Source organism: Acanthochromis polyacanthus, chromosome 1 (assembly GCF_021347895.1).
Source record: "Acanthochromis polyacanthus isolate Apoly-LR-REF ecotype Palm Island chromosome 1, KAUST_Apoly_ChrSc, whole genome shotgun sequence".
Taxonomy (NCBI): Eukaryota; Metazoa; Chordata; class Actinopteri; family Pomacentridae; genus Acanthochromis; species Acanthochromis polyacanthus.
The window spans coordinates 23,516,610-23,532,662 of NC_067113.1; the positions used below are offsets into that span (position 1 = coordinate 23,516,610).

Genomic DNA, 16,053 nt, shown 5'->3' on the forward strand with positions numbered 1-16,053 from the left:
TATCGATTTAATTCTTTCAGGGGACACAGAGCACGTTTCAGGAACTGTGAAGCACAAGCTAATGTTTAAAACAGAGATTCCACAGCTTGCAAACACGAGAGTCGAGCAAAGTTAGCATCAATATTTGAACAAGAACTTCACATCAACACTGCCTTGATCTTATGTACAGAGGCCTTGAAATGCCCCACATCAAGCCGTAACGCTGACACTTTCAATGCAGTTCTAGTCTCTGGGCATTCAGAGCGATGCTGTACAAAGGCAAGAAACCAAAAAAAATGAACAAAATATCATCAACACAGAAAAAAAAGAAGCTAAAACCAAGGCAATATTCTGAATGGTGAAATCCCAAGGCACATTTTCATTCTAAGAGTCAAACTGGGACACGAAGACAAACCAAGTGCTATCAGCGAGATCTGTGATGGACCTCTAACTCTACTTCTGATCCTTACCTCAAGTGACGGCTGGAAAACTATCTGAGGGAAAAAAAAAAGAAAGACGGAAAGAAAGAGAAAAGCCGTCACAGGGAAGTTGTAATAGGAAATTGCTCTTGGCAACTATTTGTTCAAGCACCAGATTTTTTTCGTCTTTATGCCAACCCAGCGAGCCCCCATTGGAAAACAGGGCAGGTCCCCCTAATGAGTAATCTATTTCAAAGCAGTCGTGTCTGGGCATGACAGTTTACTGAGAGGCTTGAAGAACTGGTAATTACCAGTGTTACGGGGCAATTAATGCATATTACACTGCGGCACTCATGGCGGTGACTGTCAGCTCCCCAATAAAAATGAGCACTCTTCAGCTAAAGGGTGACATTAATTGGGCCCTTAATGACTATGCAGAGGAACCAAGCCAAATAGGAACAAAACAGGGGACTCGCTCTGACACTAGCAGAGGGCTGGAAATTGGACTAAAAATGAGATTAATTGCTGTTTAGAAAAAAAAAAAAGAAGGGAAATTGTGGTGAGGGGAAGGGGGAGAAAGAGGCTGGAATTATAGGGTGCAGAGAGCAAGAACTGTTCATACAGATGACAATTCAATTAATTATTTTATACTGTATTTTCTATACCTTAAGAAGTGCAGACAGGCCTTAGGCACATTTCCAGGGCTTTGTCTTGATATGTAGCTCATTGCATAAACAGCTACATTTCCCAAAGCACCTGCACGCAGCATCAAGGTAAATGCTCAATATAATAAACACATCTAAAATCTTTATCCAAGTGAAAAGAGGCTTTCCCCACATAGGAGGAAGAATGATTATGCATAGCTGTGATAAATGTAAAGGAGGTCAAGCAGTAAGGTCTCCATAGTTTGCAACAGAGTAAAATCATCTTAATTATCAAGCATTGAGCATTTCTAGGTTAGATACTTTCCTAGGAAGCTGAAGGCCTTTAGTATGGCTTACCACTTAAACCAATGCATGAAAACATTATGCAAGGCTTTCATTAAAAGTAAATCTACCAAATTGCAAGCCTTCCACCCCCAGAAATGTTTGTTTAGAAGGAGATCAAGGATGTGGTGGAGACATGAAGTAATTCTGATTAATGTTGCTAAAGCTAGGCACGTACTGAGCACCACCTGAATATGCAAGCCCCAAATCATAAAAATATCAGCATGCAAAACATGCCGTCATTTGCATACATTTTTGATTTTGGATTTCCTTGCTATTTAAATATGCAGTTAGAAATAGTCCAGCACTGCCTCTTGCGCTGTCACGCTGCACACTCACACTGTCATTGGTCCTGATAGAACTCTTCCGCTTCAAAGGGAGCTTTGCAGTGGAGAAGAGAATGAGCAAATATTTGAATTGCAAAAACACATCATCTTCCGAGGGGAGAAAATTCAAGACAACTTTTTAGAGTTAAAGACACCCCCAACCCCCAGCAAGCTAACCCCCGTGCATACAGCACAAAAAAGTCAACATATTCATCGCGTAAGCACTCTCCTCACTAATTTACCATATCCAAATTTGTGTAATGGGATATGACATATTTTAGAGGGGATTGCCGGGAAAAAAAACTTTAATTTGAGGAGAGAACCATAAAATGTTTAAGCCGCTCCTGTATTTAACTGAAATCCACCATACAAATCCAGGTTCTCAGACAACCTGACATGGGTTTCATTACAGACTGAAGTGTAATTAGCTACTTAAGTTATCCTGTGGAAGGTAGGAGAGAGCGGCACCACCCTCGCTAGTTTTTTCAGCATAACTAAAGAGACCTTTAAGATTGTGCAGGAGCACCTTTCCCCTCAAGATTCAGCATAGCCAGTTTATAACCATTTACATGCGTGCACTCCAGGAGAATCTCTGTCGACTTCCAACTTTTGCAGAAGTCATGGAGAAAGTGCAATAAATAATCTTCATGACAAATCAATAATATGACTCAGAGCATACTTGAAAGTATGAGCTCCCCAGCTTGATGCCAGAATAAATAGAAGAGTTAAGCCAAAAGTTACAAGTCTAGCCATGAAGGCCATGAACAACATTAACAGCAGTAAATACCCATCTTCAGACATCTGAAAAAACACCCCAGCAAAGGGGGAAAACACTCATCTCCTGTGTTTATGATTGTAAATTTATTTACCACAAGCTGAGAACTACCTTGAATTTTAAATTGGGGGAAAATTTGACCGTTTCAAACACACACTAAGAAAACAGGACACATGGAGAATTACTGAAAGTGCTGCTCTGTAAGTAGGGAAATCGGCTACATCTGGAAAAAAATCCAAGGCTACATGTTAATGGTTTAAATATAAAGACACAGTTATGGATAGAAATGCCATATTGACAAAATCTAATCAAGCTTACAGTGTTACCCTATTATAAATCATATCTAAACATAAGTTTTCAACACAAATCAACCTGCAGTTAGTGCTAAAATGCTGAATAACACACCACCCACATTATACCTCCCAACAGTCCAACCCTCCTGTGGCCTTTACGCTGCCAACCTATGTGTAGACAACTTGGAGACAGGTCTGAGCAGAAATCAAACCTCAATGATGGATAGCTTTACTGCACAATGACCTCTGTCACTGGGTTTTTGCCCTAAATCAATGCTAGCGATAAGGGCCCTGCGCCAGTGCTTACCTTGGTATGTTCACCAGCAGACCTTATCTGTGGCAGGAGGAAGTATGAGTAATAACTAAAGACAAGCTGCGACAAAACCACTAACCCCACCTTGTCAAACATAATTTACAATGTATATCCCTTTACCCAACCCCCTCTCGACTGCTGTTAAACACTAATTATGAGAACCAAAAGAGATTTGAGACACTGAATTTGGAAGATTAACCTGTTGTAGTTTGGTGGGAGAGCATTGCAGGGCTCATATATTAACAAAGCGACTGCTCGACCAAGGACTAATATATTCTATTCTTGCTATGCTGGCATGTGCACACCCATTCATTCACAAAATTATGAATAACATCCTTAAACTTCAGTGCTGTCAGGTCTGTGTGGAGTGGCCAAACTTCCAGTGATGCACACAGAGAGAGGCCAGAGGTTGAAGTTGAAAGGAGGGCTGAGAGGAAGTCGAGGCAAAGACTTTATGAAGATTACAGCATTGGGAACTCAGAGACCTTTCAGTAGTTTTTCATTTGACTATGCATGATAAAGTGTGTGTGAGACACAGAGAGAGCCGAGCAAGAGAGCGAGCATGCTTCCAGGCAGTCGCATCAAAATGGAGAGAGAGACCAAACATGACATCAAACGTTGCAATTAGCTGACCCCTTTCTCCCGGAGTCACAGTTTGAAAAGCCTTGCCTTTAAAACCCTGATTAAAATATGTTTGCTTTCTCATTCAAAATGACATTTGACAAGGTTAGTAATATTTCAACTAACTGCAAAAACATTCTTGTAGACGTAATCCTTTTTTTCCATCACTTTGCAGGGGCGCAGGTAACCTCAGAGTGAGTTTCCCATGAACTCAGTGCTACAATTTGAAAACAAAACGGCTGGGAGAGGAAAAAAAAGAAGAAGGAGTAGTTCAAAGTTTCACTCAAGAGTGTTTTGTTTCACCCGGGCAGCTGAAGGTAAATGTTTTCTGATCATTATTCAGAGCATTTATCCCCTTTCTAATTCAAACCACAGCGAATATTTAAAACAGAGCCAGTAGTCTTTCCTCTAACCACGAGCTCCGTCCTTAGCAGGGACTCATGGGGGAGTGGACTGTCAGCAGCTCTGAGGATAGAGTTCCTCAAACTGTTAAACCCCCTCATCACCAAATTAGGAGAGGTGTAGTCTGCAGCCCAATGGTATGTCCAATGGAAAAGTAATATAAAAAGTAAAGTAAGATGTAGTTTAATGATGCATGACAGTGTATATGCAGTATTATTTGCAATTACAGGAAGAACTTTGGTTTGGACTCGATTTTGAGTTCTAAAAAAAGCAATACAAAGAGTCAGAAAACTTAAATAAACAAGAAGCAAACGGTGTCTGAGACAGTCGGCAGTCCTGACAAATCAAACTGCAGATAAGCAAGGAAAAAGAAGAAGGGATCAGAAATGGTCAGGCCAAAACTCTGTCTGAAGTTAATAGTTTTCACATCCATTCCAGTCGCAGAGGAAGAGAATGTGAAGTGTCGGGCTGGACAGTGAGCCAGCGCCGGCTTAGCTGCAGCTGCGCTCAAATGGAAGTGGCACTTTCTATCAGAGGCCTTTCACCAGACAGCTCTATTCTGCCCGTTCACTTGTAACCTCCATGACACACGGACACCCATTACAAAAAATAAGAGTGGTCATTTAAAGCACACAGCCGTCATTGGAGAGACAGATTCTGGGTTTAACGTGAGGGGAAGATTCATGGTGCGAATGTGCCAGCTGATGGAGATATCGCTCAAAATGAGAAATAGATTTCTCTGACATCTCTGTGGCGGCGGCTCAAAAGAGGGCGGGTCAAAGCCCCAAACTCCACCATGAGTTTATATTTCACTTGTTCAGAAATGTATGCCTCTGTTATCTTGCATCAGTCCAAAGAAAAAAGATTGGGTATCGTCCATTTCAACTTCCCGCCTATGATGAAACGTTACATCGACAGTGGACGGAGTTGGAATTTGGATCATATAATTACCTTGTTAACTCCTTGAGCCCTCACAAAGTTTGCAGCAGAAATGTCAAGAAATAAAGATTGCACATTTAAAAAAAAAGTCAACACAAGAGTTGAAAAATCATATTAGCAGTAATTCTATGAGCGCACGTCTATTCTAGGGAGTTTTAATAGGGCTCAATGACCAGATGCATTTTTTTTCCCCCCTCATTGTTTATGGACCTGACAGAGTTTGTGGAGACAAATCTGTTGACCTGATAGATCTTGTACATTAACCCCCAGAACTGATGAGCAAAATCAGAAGGTCAGCACTTGGACACAGGCTCCTCATGTGTCTTTGATTACACACTCCCACTAAAGGACAGGCAGGCAGAGATGTTTAAGCTATCAGGCAATCAGACCGCCGAGAGACGTGAAACTCAAACCAGAGACGGGAGAGGGAGAGGGCTGCCTGGGAACAAAGATGGGGAAAGAAGGTCCTGACGAACCTCTTTAACAAATGCCAGGCCGGCCGGGAAAGACTCAGATGTGCTTGTATCTCTTTCAGTGTTTCTGGCAACAACACAATGAAGCGAATTAATAATGAAATATGTCGCAAAGTACACAAAAGTAAATACCTTTTCATCTGGTATTTAAACTCAATTATGGCCCATCAATCAAAATGACATTAAGTGAAATCAGATATGGGTCGGACATATAAAACAAACAATTCCAAATATAAATCAAAATTATTTTCGAAGACAGATGAGGTCATGTGGCATGTAAAAATAATACAACCTCTTCTGAGCTGCAATTCAGAATGATGGGAGGAAATTCAAAACAGCATTGCTTCTTTTGACGTAACTTAGAGGCTGACTAGTGTTTTGGTCGTGCATATTTCTGTGTCTGTTTACAATAATTCTGTTATTCTGCAAAATCATCCGTTATTTGCTGCATTATGCACGAAGAGATTGTGAGATAGAGCAAAAACAGGAAGAACTCTGGCCTCTCGGTTCAGAATATTAAAAGCTTTTTTTTATGGATATAAGTCACCTAGAGCTTTTATCAGGATATGTGTAACTTTAAAACAAACAGTCGTCATTCTGAGTCAGGATAGCACTTCATACTAAAACTACGGTTCCACAGATGAATGCAAAATGTACTGTAGTTTATTTTCTTTAGATATAGAAGCACATTTCTGCCAGTAATTGTAGTTCCAGATGACCACTGCCTCCAAGGAAATTCATTCATTACTTGTTGAAAACTAAAAGACAGGGAGAAAAAATAAGTCTGAAAACTAAACAAGAAGCTAAAATCAGTGTGGAAAAAAGGTAATAAGCCAGGGTGGGGGGAAAAAACAACAAAAACAAGGTTATGTGAGGGACAGTGGGCCTATAAAAAGAAGCCTACTGTCTAGGTTATCTATAAGGAACCACTTATCACAAGCGACCAGGTCCACACAGTGACTGATGGGCCGCCACAGACCACGAGCACCAGCACATTATCTGGTACACACAGAGCTGCTCTTTAAACACAAAGGCAGAAATATGAAGCATTGTTTCCTCGGGTGTCATTTGGTAAAAATATTCTTGTTATTTTTGGTCTGAAATAGAAAAGACTGTTTACTGTTTTTGTGCCTGCAAATGCACGGAGACATTGCTGACCGAGGTATAAATTAAAGCTAAGATAAATTGGCTTAACTGAACCAATAATTTGTGGCATGTAGAAGACCACTGATTTAAACCAAAGTGGCTATTATAATGTTCAATTAAATCTTAGAGCATGAGGACAAGTACGTGGAGCAATGCTGGCCGCAAGACGACAACAGTCAACCCAAGAAGATCAATCAATCTGAAAAAAAGAATAAATCAAAGAAACTATAATCTCCCAAAAAAGCTGTTAAACATTCTCCCTGTCATGAAGTCGCACATCCAGAACTAAAATATGCATTCCTTCTCTGCTCATGTATGCCATAAAGAAATAGAAGCTCTCTGCACCAAATGCCATTTCTTAAACCAAATTTCAGGATCATGTTGCTTCTATTCAGCTGGGATTTCATTTAACAAGAAAAGAATTACATTTTTTCAGCACTTTCATTGGTTTCATTCATTTCTTGCGACAAGCAGCAGAACTCATGGTCGAGTGCTTTGCTCGGGCCTTAGAAGGAGACTAGAGGAATCCTCTGATGACTTCTCAACTCCTTCACCCCTCTCAACCATAAAGTTAAAACGCAATTAAGCCCTTCAGTTGGACATTGTTAAGATGCTTCTGAAGCAGCTGTAGAGATGCGTGAAATGAAAAAGGTCTCCTAAGCCGACGGTCTTAGAAAGAATTAAAAATTTGTGTCGTCAAATTTGTGTCGTCTCCTGAGCTTAAATGTGTGTCGACTGGGTAAGAATATGCTACAGTTGTTATTAAGATAGATTTAGCAAAATAAAAAAGCTTTAGTCGATAACAAACAATCTCATAATTCCATATTTCATATAATTTCTGTACCTTTCAAGAAGTGTGCAGGCCCTTGTTTGATGCACAGAGAAAATCAAGCAATATGTGCAGAACCTATTTGTCTCCATGTCAAGAAAATATTACTGCAAGTTTAACGTCACATTGAAGGTAATGTAGACCTGAATGTCTTTTGGAGGTCAGGCAGCCATTTAAATTCTCCTGTTAGGTTGACTTTTACAAAAAAGCCTTTTCTATTCCTTGCCCACCATTCTCTGTGCTTTTGACAAATGCTGCTGACTTCTTCCTGGAATGAAACCCAGAAGGTCAATGTAGAGGAAAAAAGAAGGGGAAAAGGCAGCGAGACTGAGAAAATGAAGGGGGTAAAAAAAAAAAAAAAAAAAAAAGTGTGTCTCTGTAAGTCTGATGACATACATCGTGAAAGCTGACAAAAAAATGTACGTTCGTCTTTAAAAAGTTCCATAGCAAAACAGGAATTCGTGGAGTCGACATGCTTGCACCTCATTTTACTTCAGGCTTTCCTCTCCATCTCACAGTGTCACAGGCGAGCAGAAAGACAGGAGGAGGGGTGTGCATCGCTGGGGTGCCGCTTTCTGTCCCGCTCCTCGTTTGTACACACAGCGGCCATGTCAAAGCTGCTCTCACACTCAATGGTAAATGACAAATTTGGATAATGCACACATACAACCCTACGAAAAATAAATAGGAGACACGGAGGCTTAACCACAGCTAAATCCTGAGGCTGCTAGAGACCTGAGAGTGCGGATTACACCCCAGACGCCTTAAACAATGCACCCAAATGTGCATCCTTAAAAGCATGAAATCCTTGAAGCATCAGAGCCGGCTTGTCATTTACCATTAATATTCCAAGTTGCTTGTGCTTTGGGGGCCTAGCATTGCACTTCTGTGTGCTGATGTGCCCTAAAACAAACACTTGCAAAGCCCTAAAGGAACCACCATTGTGGATAACTATTTTTCTAGCTGTGGAATATTCTACAAGAGGATGTCATAACAAAGGAAACAATAAAAGAGGCCACGTTCCTGCACAGCATGGGGCATCCATAACTATAAATAGGAGGAAGGCTACGTCGGAGGCACTTAAGTTGCACCAGGAAAACTGAAAATTGTGCCTCTAAAAAAAACGGAAAATTAACTTTCGAACCAGAATTTTGCTTTGATATTAAGCACATAAAACTCAACAACAATGAATTGCTATAACCCTAAAAAGTGCCCTTGTCAACATTACAACAAAGTAGCTTATTTAGGAAACTAAAACACACTGCTGGTAGGTGCAGCTATCAAATATTTTGATTCTCGTGAATATCAGCTACTCTTTAAAGGACACTATTCTATTGGATTTGTTTTTTTATTATTATTTTTTTCCCCCCGGTTTCTTTGTTGTACACATCTCTGACAGGAACCTGAGGTAAAGGATGGCAGGGCACAGGTCTTGGAGGTGTCACACTGTCACCCTCGAAGCGCCAGCACCTGTCCTCGGGGATGGCCCTGTAATGTCCGGCCTCATTGTATCAGCAGCAGCCGTGGCCTGTGGGCGCCCTCTCTCAGGTGACATCCCCGATCTGCTCTGGCTCTATGATGTCCTTGCTGCTGAGGCTTTGAATACTCTCACACTACTATTGGATTAAACGGACCCATACAAGCTGACAATTTGCAGGAAAATACACGCACATGCAGGCACACACTATAAGACTGTTTTTGCTGCGTATGAGCAAACATTTCCATTCATATGTAACCACTGATTCAAGTGAAAGTCAATTGCTTGCACATTTAAAGATGTCAAGAAGGCAACCCTTTTTTCTTTAAAGCTAAAGGCCTAATCAGATCATTTCAATGAGGGTTGTACCTCACTGACTGTATCACTATACTCTACTAATTAAGCATTCCTGTCACCACTGCTTTGGGAAGTTTAACAAAAATGATGGGCATGTCTATTAAAAAAAGGACAGCAATGTACAATATCTTGGAACAAAAAATTAATTTGATGTCGCGAACGGATTGACGTTCAGAATTACCATGCAATTTCTCCGGTAAAATCAACAGGGTACAGTTCCAGATGTAATTGGAAAAAGTTCACAAAGAACGCAAGATGTCTAATTGCAGCTGAGTCAACTAATATAAAACATCACATAAATCTTATTTCTGTCTGTTTATTAGCCAACGTGTCAGGAAGCAGATTAGTGATGCTGTAGGAACAGTCTGTTGAGAGACTTTAGAATTACGACTTCCTCATTAATTGTAGCGCCGCGTCCATTATGTTCATCAAAGAAGTGTTACAACAAAGGACGAGGAAGGACAGATCTGAACGGAGATCGATATTTTCTTTTGGAGCATGAGAATTTTCTGCAAGTAATTACGGGAGAACATAAATTATCTGCATTATAAAAGGGCGAAATAACTGAAACAAAGGAGCCAGATGAAACATAATACATGTGCGTGCATTCAAGTCTCAACAAATTTCCAAGTGGTCAAGCTAGATGATGTATAATGGCAAACCCTAAAGTCTTAACCCCCATTTCATATGAGGGAGAAATGAGGCATACTGTCCCATTATTTTGCTATAAATCATTTTTTTGTGGACGGCTGACAGCTTTTTATCAGATCTAACCTTTTCAAGCCTCCATTAAGAGTGCTAACATTTTCAACTCTGACACATTTTCAGTTTACGAATCGCACAGCTGATTTACTTTGGGGGGGGGGGGGGGGGGGGGGGGGCTGGCACCCGGCGTCCATGCTCATTTTCACACAGGCTGTCTGTTGTGTTGGATGGAATGGGGGGAGGGAAAATAATGAATAGCAAAGAGAAGTAGAAGCTCTTAATCTATTCATATAACTCTACATTTACACCTTTAATCTGCTGTGTTATAGTACAAAGCCATTTTGTTATTCATGGCAAAAAGTATTTTCTGAATTATTCTATTGATTCTTTGTTGGTACACTTCATGGAGGGCAATTAAGGGCTGACATGTTAATAATGAGTGGACTTTATCAGAGAAGAGATGCTGGGAGACTGAAAAAGGCAAAGACTAGACAAAAAGGACACAAAAGACGAGCATCATATCAATTTAAGAGGAACCATTGCAGTCATTTTTGGCAGATATTTGTTTTGTGACTGCGCTTTGATGTGAAAGGATGTGGTGTTAATATTTTGACTGATTTTTTAAGGATTTTTTTTTTTTTTTTTTGCACAAGCTGTGATACACACTCTCCTGACAAGACGGACCAATCACTGATCTATAGATGCATCTATTTATCCGTCCATCAAGTATCAAAACTTTTCTGGTGTCTTTTGTCCTTCGTTCCAGAGACACAGCTTTTACAAGGGACTTCACAGACTGACAACTATATATTAAGTAACTAAAATTCGCAGGGATCAGTAGAAGGGATTGGACAAAATGTGTAATCAGTACTCGCTAAAACCAAAGTCTCATTTTCTACATAATTCCATCAGCAGTTTTGTAAATGCACCGCTAATCAGACAGTCAGCAAATAATTATCTGCATGTATTCTGGATTAGATATGCAATCTGCTAGACAGACAAATACAAAAGCAGAAGTTTAACTGCTGCTTGAAGAGTTATGGAGAGGACTTTGCCAACCATAATTGATTTAAGTACACCATAATCAAGGAGGGGCAGTTAAGGTGGCACCACACACGAGTCCATATTTCATTACATGCTGTGTTTAACCTTACCCACTTCTCCTAAAACACACAAGAGGCTCATTATGTGTTTAATATTCACCAGCAGGTGAATAATTTTTATGCAACTCTGATAGTTGGGCTAGATGGATCACTCAATTATCTGAACATCCGTCAGAGCAGAGGGCTCGCTGGCTCTGGAACGCCACCAGCTAAGATTGATGGCTAGAAGACACCAATAGCTGCTGCTTCACCATCTCATCCAGGCACTGGGCCTGAACATGCTGTCTGATTCTGCAGAAGACCGTTTTTCTCTCCATTTTTTCCCCATCTTTTTTCTTTTTTCTTGGGAGCATTGTAGGTGAAGCGTCATTACCCCTCACTCCACTGAAGAGGGGTTCATTATGGGGTTAGTGTGTTGGCAAGACTATTGTTTGGATGATAAATGCAGTTGGTGAGGGCTTTGGAGGGAAAATTAGTTATGTTTTTTTTCCCTTTCCATCTACAAAAACATGTCCCCACTCTGTGATGCTTGAGGGCAAACAAAGAACAATTAACACAGGCAATGGGTGAAGCGGCTCAGTTAAAGCAAAGAGGGAATTCATGAAAAATAAGCAAATCACTGGAAATGTCAATCAGGGGCAATGAAGTAATTACAAACACTGGTGTGTGATTCCAAGGGCAGTCAAAAAGGAAACTGAAGAAATCAGACTCAAGCACTCAAATCTGACTGTGAGCAATGAAGGAATGACCAAACACCCCAAATGTCAGCCCTTCAGGGCCCGACACATAAACTGAAACTACCTAATTAGAAGTGAAGTGAAAGGAGCATGATGTCGCCCAATCACTCTTTTGTCACCCGTTTCTTTATTGGTATATATGTTTGTGACTGGAGTGCAGGGATCCCATGGCTTTCACTTTATAAACACACACAACCATTCACATGTGTGCACACACTTGTACCACAGATGACAATGTATGAGGTCCAGCAATAATGGAAAGATAAGGCACATTTGGAAATGTCAGTGGTAAATGTCAATTAAAATTTACAAGGGTGCTGGAAAAGGTAGGGTCTGAAGGGACTGACATTCTTTTTCCTTTTTTGACACACAATGTTTGTCCGACTCAGCTGCTGGCTGACATGATGGGATCTACTTTGTCAGTTCCTTAATACACTTGGACAAGACTGCCCCAGTGAATATAAATGAAAGACACCCATGGGCAAATATGCAAGGCTCAGACTAACCCTAACTGTCTGAACAAGCTGTAAGTATTGTGATATTCTTTCACCTACTGTAAACCTTTGCAACCTTTGAGACAAATTAATATTATTACTTTTTAATTACTTCTACGATAAAATATTTATGAAGACTTTAAGTTTTTATGTCATGCACCTCAGTGCTGATCATATGAACTTTCTTTATTTTTACTTTAGGTCTGACTGACTGAGACAGTCTGTTCTATTAAACATAGCCTAGGAATGCTTTAAAGCTTAAACAAAGCCTTTGTTTTCAATCACTTACTTTCTTTGAGGCATTTAATGAGGACTAATAAAGACTCTGTCCATCAAAGTTGGGCCCTTTTTAAATTCACACTTCAGTGACTTTTAGTTCTTGACATCAACAATAGTTTTTAAAAAAAGACAGTGTCTGGAAGTAGACCATTTCAAGATAAAACTATGTTACTCGTAGAGAATAAAACACACCATTAATTATGACCTTGACCTCGTCTCCTGCATTTTAACTGCTCAGTGATATTGGATGAGTCATCTTGCCCGATAATCGAATGATTGTTCTGTTAGGCAGAGGTTGCATTTACTTAATGTGGACCATTTATTGCCTTTCATATAATAAAAGAGATATTAGCTTAAAAAACAACAACAAGTAAAATCCTAAAATTCTAATTCATTGTATATGATTTGCCAGATAAATGTCAGGGCTTTCAAAAAATCCTGTATGAACTGCATCATCAATCAAAACCAATGAAAAAAAATATTATCAACTTAATTTGTGTGCTAAAATGCTGTTTTGTACACAAAAACTGCAAAGAAAAACACATCTAACAAGCTCCTTTTAATGGAAATTAGTCATCTATATGAGGAAAGCCCTAATATGAGTATTTTATGGTAATTTTTAAAATTGTTTTAGACTGGAAGGCTATGCATATATGAAAACTCATTCACGGAAAAACAGCTTCACTTTCTGAGTTACGGTCTGCAGAAATCCGATCCTAATCTGCACATGCACCAATAAAACAAAAACAAAGACATAGAAAATGAGAAAACCTGGACACGGCGTGAAGGACTGGAACCTCCTGGCACTCCATGACCATGTCACAACATGTCAGCTGGCCATCACAGCTGATGGGGATCAGGGCCTCAGCGAGGTACTGGAGCCCAGTGCCATGAGAGGCAGGGATATAAAGACCATGTGTGAGCAACCACACTCCTCTGTGTGTGTGTGTGAGTGTGTGTGTGTGTGTGTGTGTGTGTGTGTGTGTGTGTGTGTGTGTGTGTGTGTGTGTGTGTGTGTGTGTGTGTGTGTGCCAGCACAAAAGTCTCTCTGATTACTTCAGTTTTAAGTGAAGACATATATAGCGCTGAGTATTGTGCTAAATGCACTTTCTTTAGGAATTTCTTTTTATATTACATTGAATGACACTTTTTATATTATGTATGATATTTTTTGTCACCTTTTAATGGGAAGGTCCCATTTTGCTTTTAAAGCAGATCATTGGCGCTAAGATGTCTACACAAAAAGAATCGAGAAAGCAATTCACACTGTAGAAAAAACAAAATAAACAAAATATATGATGTTCTCTCAAGAAGCGATTAAACAGACCTGTATGTTCCACAGGTTTTCATCTCTAGGATTCATTTTGTGCATACACACCCATATACACCTCACTTCCAACAAGGTCAGACCAAGAGGGCCTGTTCATGTCCAGAGGTTTTCATGACAACAGATGCAACACATTAATCATCCATTTCCTAGCTTCCTGTCCAACACAATGTGTATACTTCTATAAAACAATCAAGCTCACACACAAACCATTTAGACTGCAAAGGGCTCCAATATCAAGAGTGGATATGGAAGTAGTGTAATGTACAGATGTACCATGTGGAATTGTGCGGTTAATGTGGCCGATGCCAGGGAGGAAGTGGTAAGCGTTGTTGGACAGAGATATGAGCTACTTTCATAACACTGAGAAAATCTGATGGTGGTTTGTGGTTGAAAAAAAGGAGAAGTTTTGAAGAATATGCAAACAGAGAAAATACTGGTTGCAACACTATATGGCTAACGCGAGTGAAAACAAAGCGCAAAGAGAAAGCTCACCTGTTCCAGTAGCTCCAGAACTGTTCGTTGAGGTATGTACGATGGCTGTGGTCGTCCCCGAAGGAGGCTTTGCTCTCAATCCAGTGTACGATGTGTCCCTCCACAGCTTCACAAACAAAAACACATGGCAACGCTGAGAAAAATGGCGACAACAAGCCACACAAGCAAAATCCAGAAGGGACAAGTGACATTTCCTTTTTTTTTTTTCACCCTATCATTCACAAAAATCAAAGATCTGGCATTAACATGACGACATTTTCGACAACGGCATAATACTTTACAAATTTTTAAAAAAGATGCCCAAGGTTACAGAGCAGTTCATTTCGATAAATAGTGACATACAGAATGTAAATACTAACCAACTGGAACCTCCAGGATGATATCAGGTGTCTTGTCGTAGCCCATAGCTCTCAGTTGGTTTTCATCTGCAAGAGATAAAGTGCTGCAATAAGTTTTTTTATTCACTGAACAAGTTCTGTTAGATAATCAGGCTCCTCTATGAGCATCAATCACAGGCTGCTGACCTAACCACTTTAACCAGGGGGCTGGTAACAAAGCCCTCAGTATCCGCAAAGCAGAAGAAATAGCAGCAGAGGACAGCAAGTGCAGTAAAACCATTAACTACATCTGCCACGTATTCGCTGTCATTGCACAAAAACCTGTAAAGCCCAGTTACAGAGCTGCTCTTCGGTTTGCAGTTTGGCAGCGCTTTATAAAATATACAGCGGGAGGACAAGGTTGGCATTATAGCCTCTGTAAGCCTGACCTCTGCCTGTGCAGGCTGCAGCCATTGTCCTTGACTCCTGGCGTGCTTCGGCCATTATCCCTACAACACCTGATTTCTCCATTAAATCTCAGGCTGACCAGGTCATTCAGTTCCAAGGGCCTGCCTCTTTGTCTCCAGCCAAGCTCAACTAATGGGGCATGGAGGGGAATTGAGGAGAGATGGAGGGTAGCGGTGTCAGTGGTGGCGAGGAGGTAGCATCAGCCAAGGATGAAGAAAGAGAGCCGAGAGAGGTCAGTGAGGCTGCCAAAAGGCCTGTGGTTTAGAGGGGCATCCTGGATGTGGTAATGTAGGTGTAGATGTGTGTGTATGTGTGTGTGTGTGTGTGTGTGTGTGTGTGTGTGTGTGTGTGTGTGTGTGTGTGTGTGTGTGTGTGTAGAAGGATGGGAACCTCTGTTCACACCCACTGGGCTGTTGACATTCTCATGCGGCTCTGATCGCCTTTTTACATCAGCTTTGATTAAAATTAATGGGCCATCCCTGCTGTTGGGTAGCTTATTTCCAATCCATTTATCAGATGGGGTGAGGCCGCTTCAGTGGCCCTGGTGCCCTCCGAACTCTGACAGTTTTAGAACAGTCCTCAGCGCAGCCCCGAAGAAAGGTCAGCTCTCCATGTCCAAATAAATGATATGGTCTTAATGACAGAGGGAATAGCTTTTAACCGTCATCACTCATCTGACCTAGGGAACGATGATAGGATAGAGGGTGATGGGAGGAAGGGGAGGGTTACAAATTCTGTCTCCAATTTCATACCTGGACACGTCACCTTGATTTAATTTTGACGACACAGTGAA

At 40.7% G+C, this 16,053-nt stretch overlaps 1 protein-coding gene across 2 annotated transcripts in view; it reads right to left on the bottom strand.

The window, feature by feature from the left end:
• The window catches only part of cdin1 (CDAN1 interacting nuclease 1), a 53,599-nt gene that overhangs the window by 11,921 nt on the left and 25,625 nt on the right, over positions 1 to 16,053 (bottom strand). For both annotated transcript variants that reach the window (XM_051952050.1, XM_022214916.2), the window contains exons 10-11: positions 14,835 to 14,900; positions 14,476 to 14,581 (exon numbers count right to left, since the gene is read on the bottom strand). In XM_051952050.1, coding sequence (XP_051808010.1) covers positions 14,476 to 14,581; positions 14,835 to 14,900 — 172 coding nt within the window. The remainder of the gene's footprint in view (positions 1 to 14,475; positions 14,582 to 14,834; positions 14,901 to 16,053) is intronic.